This window comes from Cyanistes caeruleus, chromosome 28 (assembly GCF_971803275.1).
Source record: "Cyanistes caeruleus chromosome 28, bCyaCae1.hap1.1, whole genome shotgun sequence".
Taxonomy (NCBI): domain Eukaryota; kingdom Metazoa; phylum Chordata; class Aves; order Passeriformes; family Paridae; genus Cyanistes; species Cyanistes caeruleus.
Window position 1 is genome coordinate 3735424 of NC_141728.1, and position 26021 is coordinate 3761444.

The 26021-nt window shown below is 51.0% G+C and overlaps 5 protein-coding genes across 8 annotated transcripts in view; 1 reads left to right on the forward strand and 4 right to left on the reverse strand.

The window, feature by feature from the left end:
* LOC147649057 (uncharacterized) overlaps window positions 1–26021 on the reverse strand; it is a 400363-nt gene that overhangs the window by 202099 nt on the left and 172243 nt on the right. The window lies entirely within an intron of this gene.
* LOC111945559 (uncharacterized) overlaps window positions 1–26021 on the forward strand; it is a 101974-nt gene that overhangs the window by 60616 nt on the left and 15337 nt on the right. The gene's annotated exons all lie outside the window — the stretch shown is intronic.
* The window catches only part of LOC147649065 (uncharacterized), a 257416-nt gene that overhangs the window by 371 nt on the left and 231024 nt on the right, over window positions 1–26021 (reverse strand). The window lies entirely within an intron of this gene.
* Window positions 5–9753, reverse strand: LOC147649066 (heat shock factor protein 5-like). Its single transcript, XM_086864871.1, has 3 exons — window positions 9728–9753; window positions 8595–8986; window positions 5–178 (listed from the first exon to the last, which is right to left on the reverse strand). Exons 1-3 carry the CDS (start codon window positions 9751–9753, stop codon window positions 87–89), a joined length of 510 nt encoding a protein of 169 aa, XP_086720997.1. The 3' UTR covers window positions 5–86.
* LOC147649067 (maestro heat-like repeat-containing protein family member 7) lies at window positions 16546–25164 on the reverse strand. The gene is made up of 16 exons (XM_086864965.1): window positions 22486–25164; window positions 22153–22294; window positions 21775–21839; window positions 21298–21657; window positions 20966–21114; window positions 20561–20708; window positions 20169–20359; window positions 19949–20086; window positions 19555–19669; window positions 19245–19382; window positions 18836–19012; window positions 18547–18702; window positions 18286–18387; window positions 17780–17882; window positions 17445–17501; window positions 16546–17114 (listed from the first exon to the last, which is right to left on the reverse strand). Exons 2-16 carry the CDS (start codon window positions 22268–22270, stop codon window positions 16963–16965), a joined length of 2169 nt encoding a protein of 722 aa, XP_086721091.1. The 5' UTR covers window positions 22271–22294; window positions 22486–25164; the 3' UTR covers window positions 16546–16962.

Consider the following 26021-nt stretch of genomic DNA (forward strand, 5'->3'; position numbering starts at 1 on the left):
ATTCATACATCTAGAACAATCTACAGATGGAAATACAGATTAACTATTACATATTTCATACAATATATATACATATAGATATATAATCAGAGGGATCCCAGCCACCCCATCTTCAAAGCTTCTCCCTCGGTCTTTCCCTCCCATGCAGAGCAGCTCTCCTGGACAGGGACAGCAGATGGGACATGTGGGAGGCAAAGGGAAGAGCGAGTCAGTGCTGGGACCTTTCCCTTGGCAGCAGCTGCACTTCCAGCAGGGAAGCGAAAATCTCCGAGCCTCCCCAGGAGGGTTGGCAAGAACAAGCAGGCCGAGCGGGCCAGCGTGTGGCGAGCGCAGGCGCGGCGGGACTGTCCCGCAGCCCCCGGCAGCCCGGCACAGCTCCCGGGCCCTGCCGGCACAGCTGCCTTGCCCAAGGACAGCCCCTGTGCCGGCCGGGGCAGCAGCGCTGAGCAGCCCCAGCACGGGCAGGGGCCGCTCCTGCCCGGCCGGGCAGCGCCCACGGCCAAAGCCCACGCCACCCTCAGCCCTGCCCGGCCTCACCAGCCCTGGGGCCTCACCCAGGCTCTCGCGTGGCCCCAGCACATCCCTGCTCACTGCTCTTGCTCCAGGCCTTCAGCTTCTCCCTGCTGGCTCCTCTCAGTGTCCGCCTCTCCTCGAGCTCTTCAGCACAGCTGTGGTGGCAAAAGTGGAGGCTCTGCAATTGGTTGCAAGGCCTGGCAGAGCTGCAGTCCCTGAGCTCTGTGTGCTCCCTCCTGGCCCCCTCCATCCCCTCAGCCCCGCCGTCCTCTCGGCAAAGCCCCAGCCCCCTCTTCAGTTTCTTGGGCCTCTCCCAGGCCTCTCCCCCCGCTCAGTCCCTTCTGAGCCGTTGTGTCCCCTCAGAGCCGGCACAGCCCTCAGCCCGTGCCTCTGTCACCTCAGTGCCACCATGGCCCTCTGCTCCCCCACAGCCCTCAGTGCCCCTCACACCTCAAGGTTTGCAAGGTCCCTTCAGCATCAGCGCCTCCTCAGCCCTCTCAGTCTCAGCGTCCTTCAGCAGCTCCTCACAGGACAGTGCCTGGGGCCAGCGGCAGCTCCCACCGCTCCAGGGACAGCCAGGGCTGCAACTGCTGCTCCGCCTGGCCCGGCCCCAGCTCGGACCCAGCACAGGGGGACACAAGGGGCACAGCGGGAAAAACAAGAGATGAAAAAGGCAGCCAAGGGGGAAAGAGGGAAAAATGCAGCCTAGGCCTACACAGCTCAATCTATGGACCTCTACATCCATAGAGCTCTAACTAAAGAACTATGCACATTTAGAAATGTAACTGTGTGTGCATATAAATGTTACTCTCTACATATATCCATGCAAATTTGAAAATCTATAAATGTAACTGTATACATAGAAATAAAATCCTATTGCATGCATAACTATACATACAAACGCTACAGATGGATAAATAGAAACACCTATAAATACAACTCTATCAATCTATACTTATAACTATATGGATAAATAAATCAAGATAAAAAATCTCTAACTAGATCTATAAACAGAGGGATGCCACCTGCCCGATGGTCACAGGCTCTCCCTCTGATCCTTCTTCCCACGCAGGGCAGCCCTTCTGGCCAGGTAGATCACATGGATATCTGGCAAGGAAAGGCAACTCTCAGTCAATGCTGGCCTCCGTGTAGCTTTCCCTTTGCAAGTAAACTGTCCTGCTAGCAAAGGCTGTCAAAGATGGCCTGAAAGGCACACTCTCACTTGAGAATCTGAAACCTGCTCTTTAAAGGGAACAGGGATCCTTCCAAGTTTTCCAGTCTTGTGAAGTTTTGAAGTACGCCAATCAATTCACAACCCTCCCAGTGCAAATGGCACCCCCGAGAGCTTGAAACACAGACAGTGCCAGCTGCCACAAAGAAGCCCAGCCTTGTTCTTTCTCTGGGCTGACGCAGAGACGTCAGTCCTCACTGCAGTGGCTGAAGCTGAAGGCTGCTGTGAGCTGGGAACCAATTGGGACACGCAGCTTGGTGACACAACTGCCACCAGCTCAGGTTTCTTGCCGGCTCTCTTGCCACAGCAGAGGACTCGGTGTCAGAGCCTCTGGAAAAGCATGGAGGGGCAGGGCTCGGGGAGCTTGTGCCAGTGCAGGATTGGAACTAAAGGCACCAGGAAGCACCAACCCTGCTGCAGACAAGAAATCAACTCTTCTCATCTCCCTTCCTGTCAGAGGCAGGCTCAGAGCAGCTGTCTCCCATCTCTCTAAACCACGCTGGGCTCACTCCTTACCAAGCTCCTTGGGCTCCTGGCAAACGTTCACACAGCTCCCGCAAGCAGGCAAAGCTCCCTCTGCTGCAGCCTTGTTCACAGCCTCCCCTCCTGAAGAGCCACGGGCAACACTAGCATTGACCTGAAAAGAAAAGCAGAAAGAAGGAAATGCAAAGATCAACCAATAGATTCTGCAGGGATACAATCAGAGCCTGCCAGATTTCCTTCTATGCACCAACAAATTGCTTTTGAAAACTGGTATATACGCGGGAGTTTGCAGAAGACAAAGGCTCATTGCGCTTGGCAAGAAGATATGGGCAGTTCCAAAAAATCCCCCTCCCCACCTCCAGTCTGCCCTTCTTCAAGAAGAAATCTACCCATGCAATGGCTCTGCATATTAAATGAAAGAAGAGAAATTCTTTGGCAAAGTTGTAGAAGAAGATGCAAAAAGGCCTGTGCCAGTGCAGAAACTGAACACTCCAGGCCAGTCTGGGAAGAGAGAAGACTAAAGAAAAAAGGGATTCCAAAGTCCAAGATGGAATCTGTCAAACACAAGGACTAATGGGCCCTGATTGAACTGCTCTTCAACACAGGAGGAGCCCCTGGGCTTAAAGGAGTCCTTAACCGTTTCATGGCCAGAACCAACCTTGTCCTTCTCACCAATCACACAAGTCATGGGGCCTCAAAACCAAGACATCTGCCCCCTGAAGACTCCACGGCTCACACACTTTATCCCGTCTTCCTAACAAGGAGCTCTGGGCCCCAGAGGCCTTCAACAGTCCAAAACACTGACTTCTCCAACACGCTCCAAGAGCTGTCAGGGCTGACAAGGCTGTTGAGCGTGGGGATGACACTCAAGCCATGGAGTGGGTGCTAAGGATGGAGTCCTGCTAGCTCCTGGCACAGGGATGTGCTCTTCCCACCACAGCCCTAAGCACAACAGTCACATGCAGGCTGCAGCTTTGCAGGGACTGTCTGGCAACACCCATCTCTTCTTCCCACAAGGTGACTGAGCTCTGGAACATGGAGAGCAAGACTGGCCAGTTTGCCCAGCTGAGCATTTCCCAGCTGGAAACTGGACTGCAGGCACCAGGTTCCTGAGAGGGCAAGACAGCTGCAGCTCCAGCCCATCCCCACACACAGCTCTGGCAATGCCTACACGCACAGCAGGGCTCACACAGCAGCAGCTGCAGCTGTAGGAGCAGCTGCAGCCCAGCCCTTGCTTTGCCTTGGCCTTCCAGCCCAAGAGAGGCAGAGCCCACATCTGCTACTGACACCCTCCCACTCTGCCTTCAGGGGCAATTCTCCAAACGCTCTTCTCTTTCTTCCCATCAAACAAAGCCTGTTAGAACCCACCAAGCTTCCACTTCTTCCCCACAAATGCCCCTGCACCAGGGATTCTTCCCAGAAAAAGGAGCATCCAAACCTGGCAAACACCTCTCATCCTCACTTAAGGGCTATCTTCCCTTTTCATTCCCTCTTCCTTAGCAAATCTTGCTTGACCAAGCAAATCCTTCTGTGTCCATTCCCAGCTGAATTCAAGAAGCCTTTGCTTCTCAGCCATGCAACAACATTCAGAAGCTCTCAGTCCAGCCCCTTTCATCCCTGTCCAATGGAGTTACCTGAGCAGAGGGAGACCTTTCAGGCACAGATGGTGAAAGCATCTCCTCCAGTGTCTCCAGAACAAGGTCCAGATCCAGCGGTGGCAATTCCTCTTCCCCAGGAGTACTCCAGACCCAGCTTGGGGCTCTCCATGCTGCATAACCAGCACTGCCAGCTGGAGCACTGGGGACTGAAGTGCCCGGGGCAGCTGGAAGAATCCAAAAAACACCAGTGAGGCTCCAAAATGAGGCTTTGGGATGCAGAGCTTTATTGCTGCCTTGGATCAAACATCACAGGAAGCGCACAGCAACCTCAACTCCAGAAAGGCATTAAAAACTTCCCAGGGAATTGGAAGAGTGAGCTCTTCCCCTTCAAAAGTATTATCCTAATTGACGTGTACATAGATTAAAGTATGGCTTGGGAAACTGATCTAGACATACACACAGACATAATCACCTTGAATCACAGCCTTTTGCATCTTCCCAGCAGCTTTGGCATTTGGCTGCTTGAGTTTCTCATCACAAAAGACCACAGAAAGTGCATTCACCCAGGAAGAGGCCAGAGGTGCAGACACTCATGCTAAACTTCAACTGCGAGTTTATTCTAAGGAGCAACCATGGAGGTGAGGCCATGGTCTGCAGCTGCAACTGTTCTGGGGACTCCCAGCGTGCACTGAAATTTCATAGCATTATTTGTGGGAGAGACTGTTGGAAATGGAAAATCTGCAGCCTTAGAAAAAGCCTGGATTGATGGAGTGATGAAAGTAGACAGACATTAGGTAGAGTAATTCTAAACCGTTGTTCTTACAGTTGCAAGTAAGAATATGCCTAGAGTAAGTAAGAAATTCTATTAAGTAAAATAGTTGCAGGTATCAAGTGTAATGGTGTGATTTATAAAGTAAGTTAGAGATCTAGAAACTATAACAGAAGTGTGTGTGAATACGTGACCTGTGAGCTCGTTGGTTAAAAGACAGACGCAGTGTGGCAAAATCAAGTAAAGGTGATAAGAGCTTAGTAAGTGAAAACAAACTTGGTGCCAACTGTCTACTTGACTAAAAAGTTATATATTGCCATGTGGAGAAGAAACTCGTAACTTCCTCGAGCTGTGGTTGACTTGTTGCCTGTAAATCTCACGCCTCGGGACTGATCTCTTATTGGGCTACTTAAGCAATAAATCATCTCAAAGCACGGTGGTGCCATCCCTTGTATTTCATCTCAACAAAAGACAATCTGTAAACTCTGCAATATCCCATCAGAGTCCTAGTTTGGCTTCATCCAAAGAAAAATGGGAGTTCACCTGACACCGACCAGTTGTGGAGAAATGTTCTTTGCCTCGCCCTTTGACCTCTACACAGAGGCTGCCTGGAAAATGGCCAGAACATCCTCCAAATCTGCAGCAAGGACGGGAAAAGCAGACAGAGATTGTTCTGATATTCATGATCCTGCTTCCTAGTACCCTTGACACCTGATTGTCACAATCAAATGGACACATGACAGAGCACCGCGGCAAAATACTTCAGTCACTTTTTGTGATCTTTCTGAAAAGCCAGGGGAGAAACACATTCCGTACCTGATGGGATGTTGGCTGGCAAGTGCTGCTCTGGAGAAGTGCAGCTGCTGCTCTCTGGAGAGGCCACAGAAGTGCTTTGATGGTGTGCAGGAAATGCTGGAGTCATGAGCTCTGGCTGGAATTGGAATCTGTGTGTGCCTGGCTGGCCTGATGAAACCCCAAGTGCAGATGTAGCAAACACTTTCTTGGCAGCTGCTGGGGAAGCTTCACGCCCTTGAGGATCTGGACTTGTCCTGGAAGGGCCTGGAGGCAGCTCTGAATCCTCAGGTGAGGCAGCACTGCGCTTCTGGCACCAAGGAGCTGTGCAGCAGGGAGGGAAGAAGAAAGGAAGCAAAGGGAAGGCTGGGTCACTCCTGCTCCTCAGCTGTGTTTCCCTTGGCAGCAAGTGTACTTCTCCCAAGGGAGACAGAAGCTCCCATCCTCCCAAGTAGGGTGAGAAGGAGAAAATTCCCCACATGTTCTGAAGCTTTGCAACAACCAATTCCTTGTCTACTGAACTCTCCCGTACTTATTCATCTGTCTGGGAAAAGTGTCCCGCTGCCATTCCTGGGCAGGAGGCAACTGCCAGAAAGCCAGCTGCCAGCTCTTCTCCCTTCTGCTCCAAAGGCACACAAAAACTTTAGAATCACAGCCTTCCCTATCTCCCCAGCAGCTTTTAGATTTGGCTGCTGGAGTTTCTCAACACAGAAGGCCACAGAACGTGCATTCACCCAAGAAGAGCCCGCATCTTCAGGCACACACTGAGAAATTCAACTGGGAGTTTATTCTAAAATCAACCTTGTAGGTGAGGCCATGTTCTGCAGCTGCAGCTGTTCTGAGGCACACAGAGCTCATTTCAATGGCACGGCCCGATTTGCAGGCCAGTCAGTCTGAAACATCTGCAATATCCTATCACCGTCCTAGTTGGACTTCATTCCAAGAAACAGGGGAGTTCACCTAACACTGACCACTTGTCTGGCGGGCAATATTTTTCGCCCTGCCCTTGCACCACAGCAGACAGGCTGTCTGGAAAATGCCCACAACAACCTCCACATCTGCAGGAAGGACAGGAAGAGCAGAGAATACTTTGGCATTCACAGTCCCACTTCGTAGTAAACTTTCTCCGTGATTCTCACTTGAGATCTAGCCATGACAGAGGACTCAGCGAAAACACTTGAAAGGCTCAGTTGCCAGGAGCTATTGGAAAAGGAAGGGTAGAAACTCTTTCCCTACCTGATGGGTGGCAGGCTGGGCTGTGCTGCTGAGAAGATGAGCAGCTGTTGCTCTGTCCAAGGGCCCTGCAAGCAGCTTCAGGGTCGACTGGAGTGAGGCGAACCATGAGCTCAGGATGGCGTTTCAGGTCCAGGCGAACCAGTGGAACCGTGAGCTTGCGGAGATTAAATCTCTGGATGAGCTCTCTTGATGGTTCCACTGGTGAAGCCCCAGCAAGTGCAGAGGTGGCACAGACTTTCTTGGCAGGTGCTGGGGAAGCCTCACTCTCCTGAACAGCTGCACTTCTCCTGCAAGGGCCTGGAGGCAGCTCTGAATCCTCAGGTGAGGCAGCATCGCGCTTCTGGAGCAAGGGAGCTGTGCAGCAGGGAGGGAAGAAGAAAGGAAGCAAAGGGAAGGCTGGGTCACTCCTGCTCCTCAGCTGTGTTTCCCTTGGCAGCAAGTGTGCTTTTGTCAGGGAAGACAAAAGCTCACCTCCTCCCAAAACAGGGTGAGAAAGAAAAATATCACCACATGTCCTGGGGGGTTGGATGCCTATAGAACTTAAGTCAAACTTACAAGCTGCTTCTATAGGTTGAGTTATAAGATATCAATAGAACCTGATAGATCTGTATCACCAGATATCAACAGAACCTGAATCATAACTGCATGGATCTATTTAACCTGATATAGACGTCTTTCTATGCATTGTAGTGGCTAGTATATGGTTAACTGGTTGCTCAGTGCTGGAGACCCAGGAAAAAAAAATGAAAATCTCACCAGGTGGTCAGTTTCAGAGGGAGGTCAGTATAGTACTAATGAAAACTTAGCAAACGTCAAGCCATTTAGCCACAAAATAAAGCAATTAGACTGGTTAGGACCAGACAGACCAAGGAACATCGTAGCTGTGCCTGCTCTGAAGACAAAGTAGAAAAGTTCAGATGCAAAGACGACTTTGGAAGCCTTCGTTAAAGACCCCCAACGACCCCCAAATTGGGGAGGCGTGAGCACAGTAAAAAAGAACTATCTATAGCCATGAGATTACACCATGTAAATTAATTCCAGAGTGTATAATATACTGTGTCTATTAGTTCCATATGTTATAATGACATAGTAACACCAAGCAATAATTTCTAAATATATACCACAGCAATTGACAAAGGTGGATGAATGAGGAGAAGAAATCCTCTTCACCTCCAGCACTGAAATAAACAACTCTACACACACGGGTGTATGGGATTTTATTCACTTTGCAACAAGCAGCTCCCTGTCTACTGAGCTCTCCCCTGTCCGTTCAAGCCTTGGCAGGAGGCAGCTGCCAGAAACCCAAGTGCCAGCTCTTCTCCCCTCTGCTCCAAATGGGACAGGAGGCTCCCTCTCCCGCTGGGGCTGAGCACGCCCAAGCCCTCGGCTCAGCCGCACTCCCGGAGAGCTCCCCGAGCGTCCCAGGGCCGCGCAATGAGCAGCGCCAGCCACGGCACAGGGCCGGGCCGGCTGCCGGCCGAGCGGGCCAGCGTGTGGCGAGCGCAGGCGCGGCGGGACTGTCCCGCAGCCCCCGGCAGCCCGGCACAGCTCCCGGGCCCTGCCGGCACAGCTGCCTTGCCCAAGGACAGCCCCTGTGCCGGCCGGGGCAGCAGCGCTGAGCAGCCCCAGCACGGGCAGGGGCCGCTCCTGCCCGGCCGGGCAGCGCCCACGGCCAAAGCCCACGCCTCCCTCCGCGCCCGCAGCTCCCACCCCGTCTCACCGGCTCTGGGCGGCTGCCCGCTGGGGAAGGCGGGCAGCGACCGGTCCGTGGGGAGCCGCTGGAGGCGGCTGGACTGGCGGCTCCGCACCTCCAGCCCCGCCGCCAGTCTCTGCCTGTTGGCCCTGGTCAGGCGTTTGATGCCGAGCAGGAGCTCGGGGCGGTCGCGGCGGAAGTTTGGGTTCATAAAGTGGAGCAGAGCCCCGGCATCGCCCGGCACAGCTGAGCCAAGCCATGACGGCACCTTTTGGAAGCCGTAGAGGTTGAGCTGGCGCACGAAACTGCCAAAGTGCGTGGCTTTGAAGGAGTCCGGGGCCGCCCCCGCCCCCTGGCCGCCCCCTCCGTGGGCGCCGGCCGGGCTGAGCAGCTCCCGCTCGAAGAGGAAGCGGTCGATGAGCAAGCCCTGGGCCTGGCTGTCCCAGCGCACGGAGCGGACGCGGGGGCTGTTCACCAGGCGCCACAGCTTGGCGGGGAAGGTGCTGGCATTGAGTCCGGCGGGCAGCGGCAGCTCCGCCATGGCACCGATCTGTCTCCGACTGGCGCCGCAACGGCCGCGGCGCAACGGCCTGAGGGGGGCGCTGCGTTCGGCCCCGCGCGCGCCCGGCGCGGCCCCGGCGCGGGCCGGACTCGGCGAAGACGAGCGGGGCCTGAGGGGAGACAAGGCCAGGTAAGAGCAGGTGAAAAATGCATGTGGGAAACGAGAAATTACATAGGAATTCCACTAATTGACAAAGATTCTTACTGTAATAAATGGAATTGATTTTTGCTAACTAAATTGCACCTGTTATTCAAGTTATTTTTAGAAACAATTGTCAGGAAAATTAATCCACAAACGCCAGAGGTTTATGTCCAGAAAGGAGACAGAGGAGTCCTTTTTTCTTTATTTGAATAAATATTTGACCCAATGACCCAACACCTGTGCGCTGCACTGCGGCATTTTTTACCCAATCACTTACTACTACCCAAAAACCCCTCGGAGAAGAACATGAAGAAGAAAGGAGAAGGACAAGAGACAACACCCTAAATCCTGCATCTTGTCTCCTGTTCTCTAAACTACTTTTTCACCCAGTGATTTAAGAAACTTTCTAATCTACACACTTACACTTTTCCTATCTAACTTTAACATTTGTTTTCATGTATCACCATGAAAACATGCTCATGAATTTCATGTCATATGAAATTCAGTGTTTCTTTGAATCCTAGAACTAAGTATTAGAAACTAGGGCACACACTCTGTATCTCAGACTCCAACATCTGCCCCTCTCTTTTTTCAAAAAAACAATAAAAAAAATCAACCCAAATCTTTTCTTGGATTACTTTTCAAGAAGGGTTATTTTTCTTTCACTCACGTTTTAACAAATGAGGCTTTACAATATTAATTTTCCCACTCTTTCACTTGAAACCCAAAGTCCATTGCTCTTGCATGTGGGATCCAAGCTGTTCAGCTGTCAGCTGTGTCTTGATACAGTTCACATCTGCGTGCTCGCTCTTCTGCTCTTTGGGCTGTCTGCTTGTCTCTGCAGCTGAGGAGTTTCCATGTTCTTCGCTAGGAAGTTACTTCTGCTTTGAACCTGTGAATACACAAACATAGACTTTCCTCCAAATTATTAATTGAAATGAATTTTTAATCTTGCTTCTGAACTTTTGACTGGAACCAAAGAATTCTCTCTCAGCTTTGCTTGAGTACTGTTAGAACAATACCTGATAATTGATGGAATTGGCTTTGTAACAGACTTGTTTAAAAAGGACTGTTCAGGAATTATTTGTAATAGATATAAGATCTTTACGCTTTTTCCAAAAATTTAAGGTATATAAGGTTTTTATACTTCTGAGGCATAGCCTTGGTTCCCCCCCTTTTTATTTTGTTTTGTAATTAAGTAAGGTATTTGGATTTTTTTGTTATGACAATGAAAAACCATCAAATTAAAACACTTGCACATGTATACACATAGGAAATAACACTTTCAGAGAAATCAAAAACTTATTAAGAAAATGTGATATGAAACTTATCTGAATAATTTGTAATATGAATTGCTGAATATACTAAATATATACTCTCATCCCAGAGTCTGCCACAGCTGATAAATCAACGGAAGATCAGAAAATCATGTCTGGATAACAATTTTCCAAGCCCACTGTAAAATCCAGCTGCTATATTAATTCACTAATTGTCAAGTTAAATTGACCTGAATATTGTTTTGATGCAGAAAACTTCTGGGTTTATTGGTAAATTCTCTATCCAGGTAAAGTCAAGGCTTGGCCAGAGCCTTAGGCCTCATCTGGAAAGATGTCTCTTAAGTCATTTTCAAAGCAGGGGGTTTAAGAATAGCAGCCATAAGATTCTTAAAACACTGTAAACTTTTAAAAGGCAATTGTATAAAACAAATGATCAGATGTCTTAGGTAATTGACTAATTCAACCATTCAGCAGTTAATTTAATCTGAAGTTTCTTTCATAACACTTTACTTTCAACCATGACACTCTTAGCGTTCAGGATCACACATAACCACAGAATGTTTATATGAAGGTTCTTTATTGAAGGGCTCTGGGTGTCAGGGGTGCACATACTCAAATCTGACCCATCTTGGTTTTGAACTGAACATGTTTTATACTCTATCATTATACAACTTACATATTAATTATTAAACTTACATTGTTCTATTGTAAGCATTGTTTTTACCCAAGCATGGATTTCTCGTAATCCTCCCCAGCCCCCTAACATTGTTCCTTATGTTCTTTAAACTATAATTATATCTGATCACATCTAACAATTGTATCATTTATCATCTTCAGATTACACAGGTGCAGTTTGACCTGATCTTTAGTAAGCACAAGGCCTAACATTTCTCTGGGCCTACTTTTCCCAGGGCTTTCCAAACCTAACTTTCTTTCTAAGTCTCCGAATTTTCTAAGATTTTAGAACCTTTTACTATCATTCCCCCCTTTGGAAGCATTTTCACTTCACTGTAAGTGCAAATGTTTTCACTTGATAGAGTCCTTTGTTTCTGAGTTGATACTTGGTGTTCTTCGAATCCTTGATTGATGTAAACGCTGTCCTGGATGTTGTCACGAACTGGAGAACCAGAAGATTGTGGGTGTGGATCTCGTGTCAGTGCCTTTATTATTTTTTGGTTCCAGGATGTTTTCTTCTGTATTTCTCCTTTTAAAATGCTGTAAACTAACCAAATTGCTAAAAATACAATTAGTAAGATTATCACACTCTCAATGATAGATTTAATCCATAAACTCACATTCTACCCTAACCCTTTGAAGATTTTGCCTAACCAACATGTGGTCAAATCCTTTTGCTCTTCCTGTGCTCCATGCTCTGTTTGTTGCAACTGAGTGATTCATATTCTACATCTGCAGTCACATTCATCTCTAGTGACCACCAATACTGGCGATTAGAGATTTGTTTTCTCTTTTTTTAGGCTTTCATTAAGAGAACCAATGTATCTAACACCCTTAGCTTTCTCTGATTTTTTTCCTTCTGGGATTTTTTACAGGTCCATAATTTCAGTTTTCACAGGTAACAACATTGGTGATTCATAACCAACAATTGATTTTCTTTTGTGTATCATTTGTAGGCAGGCAGCTTTCTGAATATTTTTCAGTAGTTGGTTTGGGGTACAAACTATAGCTATAGGGTCCCCCCTTTCCAAGGGGTTAAGGCCCTCTGCCCAATAAGCTGTGTGCTGAGTTAGGGACCATGGGTTATGTCTGTCTCCTGTTGTTAAAAATACTTCATGTCCCCAGTACCCACTGGATTCCTGTTCTCTCAATCGAATTTGATCACCTTCAGTGAGACACTCGGAATACGTATTCTGTCTCTGACTCGTGAGGGAGACACCCGTACTCCCTTTTTCCTTTTCTCTTTTTTTTTCTATAAATTTTTTGTCTTTTTCTTTTTTTTTCTTTTTTTTTTTCTTTTTTTCTATTTTTAGTGGCTATGTGCGGATGGATATCCTTATCATTGATATAGTTATATTCTGTTTTAATTAAAAGTTTCAAACTAGGACAGCAGTGTTCCCCACAATTTATCCAAGTTAGCTCTTTTTGAGGGTAAATTTGATTAATGAGAGGGGTTTCCCTCTCTTGTTTCTTTTAGCAAGTCAGCATTTTTGAATTTTATTATGGAGGGCTGCTCGCAACAGATTGATCTTACTTCTTTCTTCATCCAATTGTTTTTGCAAAATTTTAACTAGGTTTTGGAGGGAGTCTATTGTGGTTTTTTTCCTCACTTCTTTACTTACAGCGAGTTTCTATAGCTGCTGTAAGACAAGCTCCTAAAACCGAGCAGAGTATAGTTTTATTTTTGCCCAGTTTAAATTTTCTTTCATGTTGTAAAGAACTTACTCTATCAATCACATTTTCCAAATTAAACCAATTATTGAGCACCAACTTTTCCCTCCTGGAGAAGGTCTGGCATTGTGTTTTGCTAACAGACCATAACATGCATAAAATGTAGTTTTAACTTTTGCACTGCTGTTTTCAGTCATTTTTACAAAGAGAAAAACCACTACAGGGAGGTATAAACTTAAACTATACACACACACACACAGGTTTTTGCTTCCCTGTATGGGTAAAAAGACCAAATCTGCTTGGGAGGCACTCCTTCAGTTTAAAATTCTGGTTGTCTCTTTGCTACACCAAGTAGTCAAAATTCATACACACAACAACAAAAACATTCCCGCCCTTTTGCACTAAGAGATCTTTTATGAAATTCTGCAGACAGAGCCCTCAAGTGAGTGTGGGGTGCTTTTTACCTCAGCGTGTGCAGTTTGTGGGAGATTCGAGTCGCCCCCCTTGCTTTCTAGACACCGCTCACTCTTTTGGGAGTGTCGGGCTGGGTGCAGCTGGAGCAAAACGTCCTTCCCCTAATACAGACTGCACAACAAACCTGCAGCCCCTTCTGTCTGTCAGAAATCCTGTCCGTGATTCCAATTTAAACGTCACCATTCGCTAACGCCAGTGGGACTCATGACAGGTTAGTTTGATCTCAGAGTGCAAAAAGGACACAAGGGGATTTCAGTTTAAATCATAACAACAATAATGTACCTTTATTTTAGTGCCAACAACAAGGGTTATGCGATAGAGGAGAGAGAGAGAGAGAGAGAGAGAGATAAGGAAAACAAAGTAAAGGGAGAGAAGAGGAGGTTATAGCTACCAACAGATGAGACGGGGTTGCTGGGGTCTTTTTCTGTGGGAGATCTCGCCAAAATTAACTTAGTCTTATGTAATTCTTCCCCAAAATTACCTTGTTTCCAATGTGCTAATAAGCACCCCAAAGGAGAAGTACCCGGTATGGGAGCATAGCAGCCCAAAACCCTTCTCCATGTCACAACTACAATACACCAAATGTCGAACCTGCGACGCTTTCACAGTCGTCTTATGGACGGCGCCTGGGCATTACCGAGAGGAATTCCTTTAGCCCAACCACGCGCAGCTTTCGCCACGTCTAACTGGCAGGCACCCAAACCAAAATAAAGCACCTTACCTTTCTCTCCCGGGGACGTTGTGAGCAGAGGAGACGGTCACGGCCGGATGGGCTCCCCGAGAATCCCTCGGTGCCGGCTGGAGCGTGATCGGGTCATGAACTCGCTCAGCAGCACTCACAGGGTCCCATCTGGGTCACCAAAATGTCAGTGCTCAGGAACACACATCATCACAGATTGATTATATGCAGGTGCTTTATTGAAGAGCTCTGGGTGCCAGGGGTACACATACTCAAATCTGACCCATCTTGGTTTTGAACTGAACATGTTTTATACTCTATCATTATACAACTTATATATTAATTATTAAACTTACATTGTTCTATTGGATGCATTGTTTTTACCCAAGCATGGATTTCTTGTGATCCCCCCCAGCCCCCTAACATTGTTCCTTATGTTCTTTAAACTATAATTATATCTGATCACATCTAACAATTGTATCATTTATCATATTCAGATTACACAGGTGCAGTTTGACCTGATCTTTAGCAAGCACAGGGCCTAACATTTCTCAGGGCCTACTTTTCCCAGGGCTTCCCAAACCTAACTTTCTTTCTAAGTCTCCAAATTTTCTAAGATTTTAGAATCTTAGAATAGATTTTACTATCAGCTTCACCAGGACTTAATTGAAATTTTGGAAAAGTAAAAATAGGAAATTGGCCCTCTTTATCAAGAAATTGCCTGAAATTGTTTATTTGGGTTGTATTGGATTAATTGAAATTGCTTATGCTTTGAAATAAGAAGTTGAATGTATATTTTAATTGAAAATTGATTCTTTGCTTTTGTTTTTCCTTTTTTCTTACCCTTACCTTTTTCCTGCTTTTTTTTTTTCTGACTGATTTTCTGTCTCTGTTTTCCAGGGTATGCTACCAACCTTTGAGGAGACCTGAAGACTTTGCAACAACACTACAAAGGAGCCCTCCTGATGATGATTGTGAGTCACGGGGTGGTGTAAGAGACGTTCTGAAGTTTCCCTCATTTGCCTCACAAGCATGGCAAGAACAGAGACCGAGACCCTGAGGAGCCCAGGGGACTTTGTGCAGGGGTTCTGGCCTGGTTGAGGTGGATGCTTGCTAAGCCATTGTTTGAAGGGGTGCTCGACCTACAGCACAAGAGTGATTGTTTGCAGGTGTTTGCTGTGCTGCCACGGAACACTGCCTTCGTTCCTGCTGCTGAGCAGGGACTTGTGAGGAGCGGGGCCTGTTCAGTACCTCACACCTGCTTGCCAGAGCAACGGGTCACACCACAATAGCCTATACATCTCCCCACCTTTTGGCCAACTGCCCCTTGCCTTGAAACTTGAGACTATAAAGGTGACTTTTCTAAGTTGCTTTTGGAGAGAGAGTTCCCCATGGAAGAAGACACGGGTGACCCCATCTTGTCCATTGGTAGCTATTACCCCCCCCCCGTTTTCTCTCTTTACTTTGCCTCTTTATTCCTGTCTCTCTTTCTCTTTCTCTCCTTCTCATCCATTGCATAACCCATGATGCTGGCACTAAAATAAAGATGCATTATTGCTGTTGTGATTTAAACTGAAATCCCTTGGTGTCCTTTTTGCACTCTGAGATCAAATGAACCTCTGACGACGCCCGCCTGTGTGAGCAGATTGTGACACATGTATACTTCAATGTGTGCACAAATGATGAATAAGACAATTTCTAGCATCTATGTTGTTCATCAGACCGGGCGAGATGTTAGGAAGGAAGAAAATTTAACAAAAATTTTACAGATATGAATGCTTACCGGAAGGTTCTCTAGAAATGAAAGCAAGCTTGGATATATAAAAAGATGTTTTTAGGGCCACTTATTGCTGAAACCACTGAGAGAACAAAGGTTTAGTCGAGTTGGAAGGTTTAGAACAAAGGTTTAGTCAGTTAGAAGGAGGTTTTATGGCTAAAGTCCAAAAGATTTAAGTGGTCTTCAAACAAAGCATGTTTTCTACCAAGTGAAAAAGCACAGGCAGACAGAAAGACATTTTTTACCAAAGCAAAAAGGATTTTCCACTACAAAACAACTTTGAAAATTTAACATGTAATTACTAACTCAAATGATTAGTTAGTCACTAACATAGTATGGTAATTTTAGCAGTTTTGATAGAATATATGTACATGTAAAGGTATTGTGTATGATGCTGACTGGTTGTTATGCAATGATACAGACAGCAAAAGAAAGTGATATAATGCACTGTAAGCAGAACTAAGTGGGCTTCAGGACACAGGGCTTGCCTGTAGCCAGCAGCTGTAGGCTGACCCACGACCCCCTGCTGTAATCTAGTCAATAGAATACACAGCATTCTAAAGAAGAGCCATCTGAAGTCCCCATCTCTCTGCTGGCTCTAACAGTTCTGCCCTCTTCCTGATCCTGTCCAGGGATGGAGCATTGCTGTGCTTTCAGGAAGCTGTTCTAGAAAGACTCAGGCATTCCAAGCTCCTTTGCCCTCTGTGCATGCTTGCCACAGAATCCCTCACAGCCGGCTTCAGGGCATACTCAGCTTGGCTCTTCCAAAATCCAAGGCCTTCAGGGTGCTCAGTTAAACCTTTAACTCCACAGTGCTGTGGAACTGGACCTTCAGCACAGGGACCTTTCCAGCCTGATCTCTGCTCGTTCCTCTGCGTCTCTGCACAAAACACAGCGCAGGAGAGAACGGCAGGAGGGGCCTGAGTGTCACAGTGCTCTGGATTTGTGACCCTTCAACTCCACAGAGATGCAGGTAAAGTGAAAAAGGCAAACTGTTTATTGATGGGGTGTGAGGGTAAGGGATGAGCTGAGGGGCAAAAAAGGGGATGGGCAAGGTCTGTGGGCTGGAAGAAGGGAGCTGTCTAAAAGGAGGGAGAGTGGAGGGAAAAAGGAGGGATGGGCAGTGTCTGAGGGCCGCAGGGAGGGAGCTATCAAAAGGGAGGGAAACTGGAGGGAAAGAGAAGGGATGGGCAGTGTCTGAGGGCCGCAGGGAGGGAGCTATCAAAAGGGAGGGAAACTGGAGGGAAAGAGAAGGGATGGGCAGTGTCTTAGGGCTGCAGGGAGGGAGCTATCTAAAGGCAGGGAGAGGGCTGAAGCCATGCGAGCTTCCCACAGGCTCAGCTGGGCCAGTTGCCAGCAGTGCCTGGAGCTCCAGCTGGTCTGTTCTGGTCTCAGCGTAGTCTCATCATCCGTAGCATCTTACATGAAGACTGGTTTCGTAAGCCAGCAGACGAGCGTAATTCTGCAGTTCTTTCAATAAACGTCTGCTGAAGAACTGTGTTTCTCTCAGAAGGGTTGTCATCTCTTTTTAGAGCTTGAAGTGCTGGAAGAGAGGGGTACAGGGCCACGATCAGAGCCCAGATCTGTGGGAATCCTAGGAGAAAGTCCTGCCAGAGCCATCCCAGCCTGCTCTTGCCGTGGCCACAAGAGTGAAGAGGCCAACAGGATCAGCTGCAAGGTCCTGGTCACGAATCCACACCCCACCCAAATCCCTGCCCCATGTCACTGAAATCTCTCTGTGATATTCCCACACCACCAAGGTGTCCACACAGGGAGAGAAGCCCTCTGAAGCCGGGGCACGGATTACAGCTCCCTCCCCGGGCACTGCAGATCCCCCAGTGCCAGCCCCTCACTGCCCGCTGCCCTCACTCACCCGCGATGAGGGTCTGCAGCTCCTCCTGCTGCCCCCTCAGCTGCTCCCCGGCCATCCCTGGGAACACAGAGCCTGTCAGGGCCCCAGCGGCACAGCTCCCTGCCAGCGGCGCTGCAGCCCTGTGGCCACACGCCCTCCCGCCCCGGCAGGGCTCAGCCCGGGCCCTTGCCGCATCCTGACTCAGCCCAAGGGCCCGGCTGCCAGAGGCCGGCAGCAGCAGCCCCGAGAGCAGCCGGGGCTCCAGGGCGCCGGGCCCGGGTGTCGCTGCCGGGGCAGCAGCCGGGGCTGGGGCCGAGCTGTGGCGGGGAGGGAGCCAGCCCGGGTTCGTGGCTCACCGAGGAACCTGACGGCCGCCTCTCGCAGCGGCTCCTGTGGGCTGTCCAGGTACGGCAGGGCCCGGCACAGGTGCTCGGCTGCTCGGTTCTTGTCCTGTGCCAGCTGGAGAGAGCGGTAGAGGGAAGGGTTGGCGCGGGCTCTGTCCCTCGGCCGGGCGCTGCTGCCTGCGGCCAACCCCGGCCTCCCGTGCCCGCCCAGCCCTGAGGCCCGGCCAGCAGCCGCTGGCGCCGGGCTCTGGAGGGGGCAGAGAGCCGGGAGCTGCCCGAGGAGCCGCGCTGTCTCCCTGGCCCGCAGCCCCACTGGGCTGTGGCTCCATCGGCACCCGGCTCGGGGCCACAGGAGCCTGGAGACGAAGCCGTGCGGCCCAGGGAAGGGAGCGGCGTGTGGGGCACAGGCTGGCACCCCTGGGTGCAGCACCGGGCAGGGGCCACAGCTGCCAGCCCCACACACTGAGTGCTGGGGGCTGGGAGCTTCTCAAGACTGGGCTTCTCCAGGCCGTTCTTACCAGACGCTCAGCAAACTTTGACAGCTGCTCCTTCCTCACCAGCCGCTTCAGGTTCCTCCTCTTGAGGAACTCGGCCACACGAAGCAGCGTTTCCCGAGAGGCCTGGAGAGCAGCAGAGATGCAGAGATGGCACTGCAGCCCAGGGCACAGGACTCTTGTCTGGGTGACAGGGCCCCGAGGAAGCCGCAGCCTGGGAGGTTCCAGGACAGGAGGAAGCCGATGCCCCTCCCAGGGATGCACCGGCATCACAGCAAACCTCACCTTCGCCACACGCCGGTTCTCATCATGGCAGTGGATGAAGAGTGGAATCAGGCTCTGGTCCAAAATCTTCTCCAGGGGCTTCTTTCCCTCGTCCACTACCAAGTCCATTGCCTTGAAGAAGAGGTCAAGGGAGAGCAACTGCACATGGCTGTGGTCCTGGAGGAAAAGAAGAGAAGAAGACCTTAATACCAATTCCTCCAGGCTCAGCTGGGCAAAGGCCCAGAAATCTGTAAGACACAAAGTTTCTGGGCAGCATCCAATGCCCGTGGCTGGGGGCACAGAGCCTTACGTGATCAAAGAGCAGCAGGAGTGCCTGAGCCAGCTTTGGGGCAGTGGTGCTGCATATCATGATGTCTTTATTGTTGAGCATATTGATGAACACATGGAGGGCCATGCCAACTACATCTCCATCTGCATCAGCCAGCAGGTCCTGAAGGCTTTGAGAGAGGCTGCACATTCTTATGGCCTGTTTGGAACACAAGGCAGTGCTGGGAAGCCCTGAACGGCTGCAGCGCCAAGACCACCCTGGCACTGCAACCCCACCCTGCTGCTGCTGGGCCCAGAGGCCAAAGTCCTGTCCCAAAGCACTCAGGCAGGTGAGGCAGGAGAGCTGGGAGCAGCTGCCTCAGCTCCTGAAGCCCAGCCAGCCCAAGGGGCTTCTTTGCCCAGCACAGCTTCAGCTGCTGCCCCGTTCTCACCATCGAGGGATCCTTGCTGAGCACCACGAGGCCTCTGAGCGCCAGGCGACGCCTCTGCCTGCACTCGCTCTGCAGGTGCCTTGACGCGATCTCAAGGACACCGTCACTGTATTTAGTCAAATCCAAGCACTCGAGGACCTGAAAGGCACCGGGCAGTGAGAGGGGAGCCGGCCGGCAGGAGCCTGGAACTGCGCAGGGCTGGGCCCAGGCAGCAGCACAGGGCGTGGGCACCGTCCCAGGCAGCTGCGGCTATGCAAGGGGACAGGGCTGGCAGGGAGCTCAGCGAGGGAGTGCTGGCCATTGGGTTCACCTCCACAAGGAATGCCATGAAGGACAGATCACAGCATGGCTCCTCCCTTCTGAGTGACTTGAGCAGGTCGAGTGCAATATGGGAACAGAAGGGGATCAAGCCACGGCGCATCTCCCTGTCAGGGGGAAAACGGCACCAAGACTCTGATATGGGGGGAGCACAGACCTCTCCCAGGAATGACTCACAGAGATCTGGCCTTTCCCCAGCATCCCTGGAGGGACCGTGGGTGCTTTGGGAAGTGGCTCCTTTTGGGCACCCTCCTCTCTCAGCCTTTTCCAGTCTGCTCAGCCATCCCTCAGTGACAAGGCCCTCTGGCCAGGACCACAGGGACTGTGTGAGACACCCCAGGCACAGGGCACAAGTTTCAGAGGCAGCTGGGAGAAGTGAGGCTCACCTGGCCAGCAGACCCACAGCATAGTGCTGGGTGTCAGCACAGAGGAGCGTGTCCCAGCCACGCTTGCGTCCCATTTCCATGACCACGTTGTCACACCGCAGTCGGCAGAGCAGAGATTTCATGACCTGCACTGCAAACCTGTGTGCAGAGCACAGCCCAGGTCACACTGGGTGCACTGGTATCAGCCACAAGGGCATGGGAAGGACAGGAGGACTGGCACCTGTTGGCGTTGCTGGGAAGGCGGTGTTGCTCCCGGCAAGCTTTCCAGAAGCTGTCAGCTTCCACTGGTGGCATCTGCTGTGTGGTGATGACAACATGGAACAGCAGAGCCACAAACAGGCGGGCGGAATAAAGCATCATCGCCTCGTGGCACTGTGGCATCTGGACAATCATCCAGAGCACCAGAGTTGCCTGCAAAAGAATCACACCAAGACAGCGCTCAGTGCCGAGGTGTTCATGGGGCAAAGCCCGAGGGGAGACGCACGGGGAACAGCGGGCCCGGTGTCCCCTGAGCCTTCCCCTGGCCCAGGTTTCAGCCCAGCGCCTTCGGCAGGAAGAAGATGGAGAGCTCCTGGGGAAGCAAGCTCCAGGTGATCATCTCCAGAAACTCACACTCAAGGGCAAAACGTCCTTGTTGTCCCCATCAGAGGTGCAGGTGCTGCAAAGGGGCCAGTTCTCCATCACACAGAGAAGTGTTGGCAGCACTTTCTCAACTGTTGGTCCCGATGAGGCTATGGTTTGCCACATCATGGCAGCAGCTCTGTGGGATCAGAGCTCTGTGTCAGGGGTGTCTCAGTGACATTGCCATGCCCTGTGTAGCTGTGGGGTCTCAGGGGACAGAGCCTCCGTGCCCTGAAGGGCAGGGAGGGAGCATTGGCAGCAGCATCAGGACACAGAGGGGCCCGAGGCTCCTGGACCTCTCTGCCTGTTGGGCAGAGCCCACTGGACAGGCTGTGCAGGGCGATGGGCCCTAAAGGCCGGTGAGCCCTGAGCTCTCAAGGCACGTGGGCCCCATACCTGTCACACGATGGGGCACAGCGCAGGAGGGTCAGCACCACATCGTCCGGGTGTTCTTCAGCCAGCCTTATTATGTCAATTTTCTGCCTGACATCCACAGTGACATGGGACACCAGACTCTGGTGAATGTTCCTCACAGTAGATGGCACCTGGAGGAGGCATGGGGAAGACATGGAGTGCTGTCCAAGGCAGCAACTTCCCCAGCTTCCCCAAGAAGTGCTTCCCTTCCCGTCATGTTCTGCTGGCCTCAAAGGCTGACGGGGCCCTGTGGATGTGGCTTGAAGGGCCACAGGATCCTGGGAGACCTCCAGTTCTGGCCCCTGGCTGGCTACCTGCTGGTCAGAAGCAGCAGCTCTCTTGTCAACAATGTCAGAAGACACACGAGGGTCCTTGAAATAATCCCATACGAGCTCTTGGCTAATAGTGGGAGTGAGTATCCTGTTGGTATCCGCAATGCCCTGAGTCTCTCCAATGTCATCATTTGGAATGGCCATGCCCTCAGTCACTGCCATGTCAGCCTCTGCCCTGTCATCCTTCACTGCAGCGTCAGAGTCTTGTGAGGGCTCAGCTGAATCTGGGCTGACATCAGGCTCTGCCTGGAGCTCGGTCAGCCCGGAGTCAGGCTCAGCTGTGCCCTCAGTTGCTGCTGTGGTGTTCTTTCTACGCCCAATGCGCAGGAACTTGCGGAACCTCTGTGCAGAATGAACAAAGGACAGGGAAGAGAGGCATGTTCCATGGAGTGCTGCAAGTGCAGAGCTGGGCTGAGCAGTGACAGCAGGCCCAGCCCAGGTGGGGATGGCTGCAGGTACCTTCAGCGTTCTGCGGAAGCGGCCACGGGCAGGCTCCTGTTCTGGTCTCTCGTCCATGGCTGCATCTGTCAAAGAGCAGCCAGAGCTGAGGGGCTGCGGGAGAGGCCGGAGAACACAGCCCAGCCCTGCGTTCCCCAGTCAGGGACAGCCCTGGGGTGGCTCAGGGGATGGAGCAGGGCCACTGGCAGGGGTCAGTCCCAGCCCCTCTTCTGTCTTGTCCTTGGGCATGTCCACAGGGGAGGGGATGGGATGGGATGGGATGGGATGGGATGGGATGGGATGGGATGGGATGGGATGGGATGGGATGGGATGGGATGGGGTGGTGCAGGGCCTGGCTGGCTGCAGCCATCAGCCCTGTGGCCCAGCTCTGCCACTCACCATCCTGCAGTGGTTGGAACTGCTCCGGCTCTTCAGGCTGCTGTGCTGGGGCAGCTCCAGGGGCTGTCTTTCTGTTGCCTCTGAACACTTGGAACAGGTTGAGGAATCTGCCCTCCATGACACAATCTGGCCTTGGGGGCACCTTAAAGAGAGATGCCTTGGGTAATCTCTGAGTCAACAAGTCGTGCAGTTGTGCCTTGAAGGCACCTGCGAGAAAGAAGCCTCAGGAAGCCTACAGGACAGCAGGTCCTGCAGTCGGGTCTCGAGGGCTCCTGCCACAATGACTGGACACTCCTCGTAAATGACTGTGGTCACCAGGTCCCACAGTCTCACCTTGAGGACAGAGGCCAGAAGGATGGGAGATGCCTCAGAAAAGCTCCAGGTACCAAGTACCGGAGTCTGGCCTTGAAGGCACCTGCAAAAGAAAAGTCTTGGGAAGGCCACGGGCCACCAAGTCCCGCAGTCTTCCCCCACAGGCACCTGCAAAAGAAAAGCCTCGGGAAAGCCACGGGCCACCAAGGCCCGCAGTCTTGCCACGAGGTCACCTGTAGGATTCAAGTCTTGGAAAAGCTCCGGGTCAGACACAATTGAGTGCGCTGTGCGGGGGCTCCTCACAGCACCGCTCTGGCGCGTCCTGTCCCGTCGCGTGCACTGGGCACAGTGGCGTTGCCCTGTCACCGCCAGCCCCTATGTCACCACGTGTCACAAAGGGCCCTTGGACACCCTGTCCCTTTCCATTCCACGGTTACCATGCTGCGCCGTGTCACAAAGGGCCCTTGCACGCACTGCCACCTTGCCCTGGTTCCGCCCCCATCCCCCCCAAAGTGGCCCAGGTTTAAAGGAATCCCTTGCGCAAAGTGTCTAAGACAGCCAGACAGGATCTTTAGGAACGCCTCAAACCATCAGCAAACGCTGCCCTGCTCTGCAGGCTCAGGGCAGCAGAAGGAGCCCCCAGGGCTGCCCACACAGCCGCAGCAGGAAGGGCACAGGGCCTTGCACAGAATCTGCACAGGAGCCTGGCAGCACTGAAATCAGCAAGTGTGGCAGAGTCCCCACCGAGGCAGACCTGCCACCCCAGCCGAGCCCTGGCAGTGTTGGTGCCCTTCTCCTGCCCCAGAGACCTGTGCCCCTGGGGGGCTTCTGTGCCAGAGGGCAGCCAAAGCCCAGGTGCATTGGGGACTGGACTCCTTCCTGCAGGGGTCTTGGCAGGAGCATCTGGAACAACTGCTGGCAACGCTTAGCCTTGGTCAGATTATTACATGTTGGAATTATTTTCCCATTGAAGTCATTTCCTGCAGGTCAAAAACATCTTTGTTGGGAAGGCACAGAAGGATCTGGCATTTAAGGACCCTCAATTCATGAGAGCTTTACTTCCCCGTTGCTCAACTCAAGAAGTTCCAAAAAGTTGCAGACTTCACCAATTAATTGGAATGACCGGAGAATTTGAAAGATCTGCAAGTTTGCTTCCCATCTCAAAGCAGCAAGTCCTTTGCCTTAACATCATCCATTGAGAGTCACTTTACAAAACATAACACTACACAGAGGCTAAAAAAAGGCCATTCTTTGGTTTGCAAAGCTTTGGTTTTCTATGGAGGGATGATAATATCTTAATTCTCTGAAGGATTAAAGCTCTCAAGGAATGAAAGTCCACTCAGTATTACAAAAGTAGTCCAGACAATTGAGTAGATTGCAAAAAGGCTAATCCTGCCCCTGGTACAGATATCTAGGTGGCCAATAAATTACAGCTCTCCCCTCTTCTTTTTTTGCATGAGAACCAGGACCACTAACAGAAAAAGTCACAGCTATTCCTTATGTCCTCCATGACCAAAGCTGTGCCAAACCATGGATGCTGCCATCAAACTGACTCAAATTCCAGCCTAGACCTCTCACTTCCAGACAACTCCTTCCCCAACACACCCACCAACACCAATGCCCCCAAAACACGCTCACAGAACTCCTCAACACCCCACCAGGACAGAAGGGACAGGCAGTGGGGTTATGGCTGTCTCTTAGCTGGGGGACACGGCTTAAAGGGCAGATGGTTGAGGTTTTGGTGTTGGACTGCTGCTGCCCAGAGGATCCACTGCTACTGCAGAACTTTTCTATCACTGAGTCTCTTTAATGTGGGTGAGCCTCTGCTCACAAGTGTGGCCATGTAACTGGGTCCTTTCAATACCCAATCACTCTGGGAGGGATCCTCACCATCTGCTTGGGTGCCTCAGGGGAAAACCAGAACCCGACCGCCTCTGAAAGGGAGCGTTTCACGGCTGCTTTCGGGAGCTCAGCAGCTGCTGCTGTTGCCAGGGCATTACACAGATGACAGCCAGGGAACACCCAAACCAATCCCCCCCTCCACCTTTTTTCTCCTTCCAGGGCCGCCCAGACCCTGCTGTTTCTGCCACTGCTCCGGATTTTTAGTACACTTTTAGCTCAATATCCCTGGGTCTGCCCAGCCTCATGCTGCTCCTGCCACAGCTTCGAGCTCATTGCTAAACTGTTTGCCACCCCGGGCCTGCACTCCTCTGCTGTTCCAGCCCGGCCCCTCGAGGTTCCTGCTATAGTCCATTTCACCAACTTTATATCCCCCCACATTCGGGTGCCAAAACAACTGCAGTGGGTCGACCCTGGCTGGGTGCCAGGTGCCCACTCTGTCGCTCTGTCACTCTCTTTCCCACTGGGACGGGGAAGAGGATAAGACAGAGAACAGCCAGCAGGGTGAGACAAGGCAGTTCTATTACAGTAAAATAAAGAACTAAGTAGAGATCTGGGCCTGCATGGGCTGAAGAGAAAAAAAGTCACTCTCTACTTCCCATCTGATGTTTGGACATTTTCTGAAAAGAAAGGCTTCAGCACACATAATGGTTCCTCCAGAAGGCAAACACTGAAAACTTAAAAATGCCCCCCCTTTCCTCCTCTCTCCTTGAGCTTAGCTCTCTGAGATGTTGTCATGAGGTATGGAATATCCCTCTGGCTAATTTGGGTCAGTTGGCTTGGTTGTGTCCTCTCCCAGGATCTTGCCTACTCCCATCCCCTTTGATGGGGGAAGGAATGTCAGAAGGACAGCACTGCCAGGCAGTAGCCAAAACACGGGTCTGTTCTCAACACCTGTCTAGGTACTGAAATAAATTGGGCAGGACTAGAGGTCCTTTTTAATGCTTTTAATACAAGAATCAGCTTGGGTGGAGGCCCAAGGGGTCGCACACACCGCCACTGCTCCCAGATTTCACGCAGAGGAGGAGATTGACTTTGCCACACGGCAGAGTCAGAGCTTCCGTCCTCACAGGAGTCTGCAGGAATGCTCGTCTTCTTCGGCTCAGAGTCTGGGATGTCACCCTGGTCGAGTTCCCCCTTGGTGCTGTCAGCTTTTGGGAGGAAGTCAGGGGACTTCTCTGGGTCTTCCTCATTCGGTGGTGCTGTCTTGATTTCTTCTTTTTAGTGTGGCTCGTTGTTTCCGGAGTCTTATTAGTCTGTGTGCATCCTGTGTGTCTCTGGTCTCTCTCATTTACGTCCAGGCCCTTGTGTCATCCTCCTCCTCAGGGCTGGGGACGCCATTCTGGGGAGCAGTGGCGGTGATCTCCCAACGGGACAGGGACATGACAGCAAAGGGTAAGTACAGCTAATACATAACAAGAAAAGAGTTAATAACCTGAACTTGGGATAAACAACGAAACAATTGAACTGGTTTACAACAAAACGCTAACCAAGGTTTAACACTTGCATCCGGGTTCTCAAAATTGTTTCTTACAGCCCAGTGCAGGTTGGGATGATGATCCACCCTCACAGCTGGCCCAGGGCAGGTCTGGAGTGCTTTTGGTGGCACCTTGGTCTGGCACACACTTGAGGAGTGGGTCTGTTTTCAACAATGAAAC

Coding starts and splice junctions, on each gene's coding strand:
- LOC147649066 (XM_086864871.1), bottom strand. CDS start 9,753: ATGGACTTTGGGTTTCAAGTGAAAGA. Junction 8,987..9,727: donor TTTGGGTTTCAAGTGAAAGA/GTGGGAAAATTA, acceptor GTCTCCCCTCAG/GCCCCGCTCGTCTTCGCCGA. Junction 179..8,594: donor GCGCCAGCTCAACCTCTACG/GCTTCCAAAAGG, acceptor TCCCACATGTCC/CATCTGCTGTCCCTGTCCAG.
- LOC147649067 (XM_086864965.1), bottom strand. CDS start 22,270: ATGGAGGGCAGATTCCTCAACCTGTTCCAAGTGTTCAGAGGCAACAGA. Junction 21,115..21,297: donor CTGCTGCTTCTGACCAGCAG/GTAGCCAGCCAG, acceptor TGCCTCCTCCAG/GTGCCATCTACTGTGAGGAA. Junction 19,670..19,948: donor GCTGTGGGTCTGCTGGCCAG/GTGAGCCTCACT, acceptor TCCCCCTGACAG/GGAGATGCGCCGTGGCTTGA.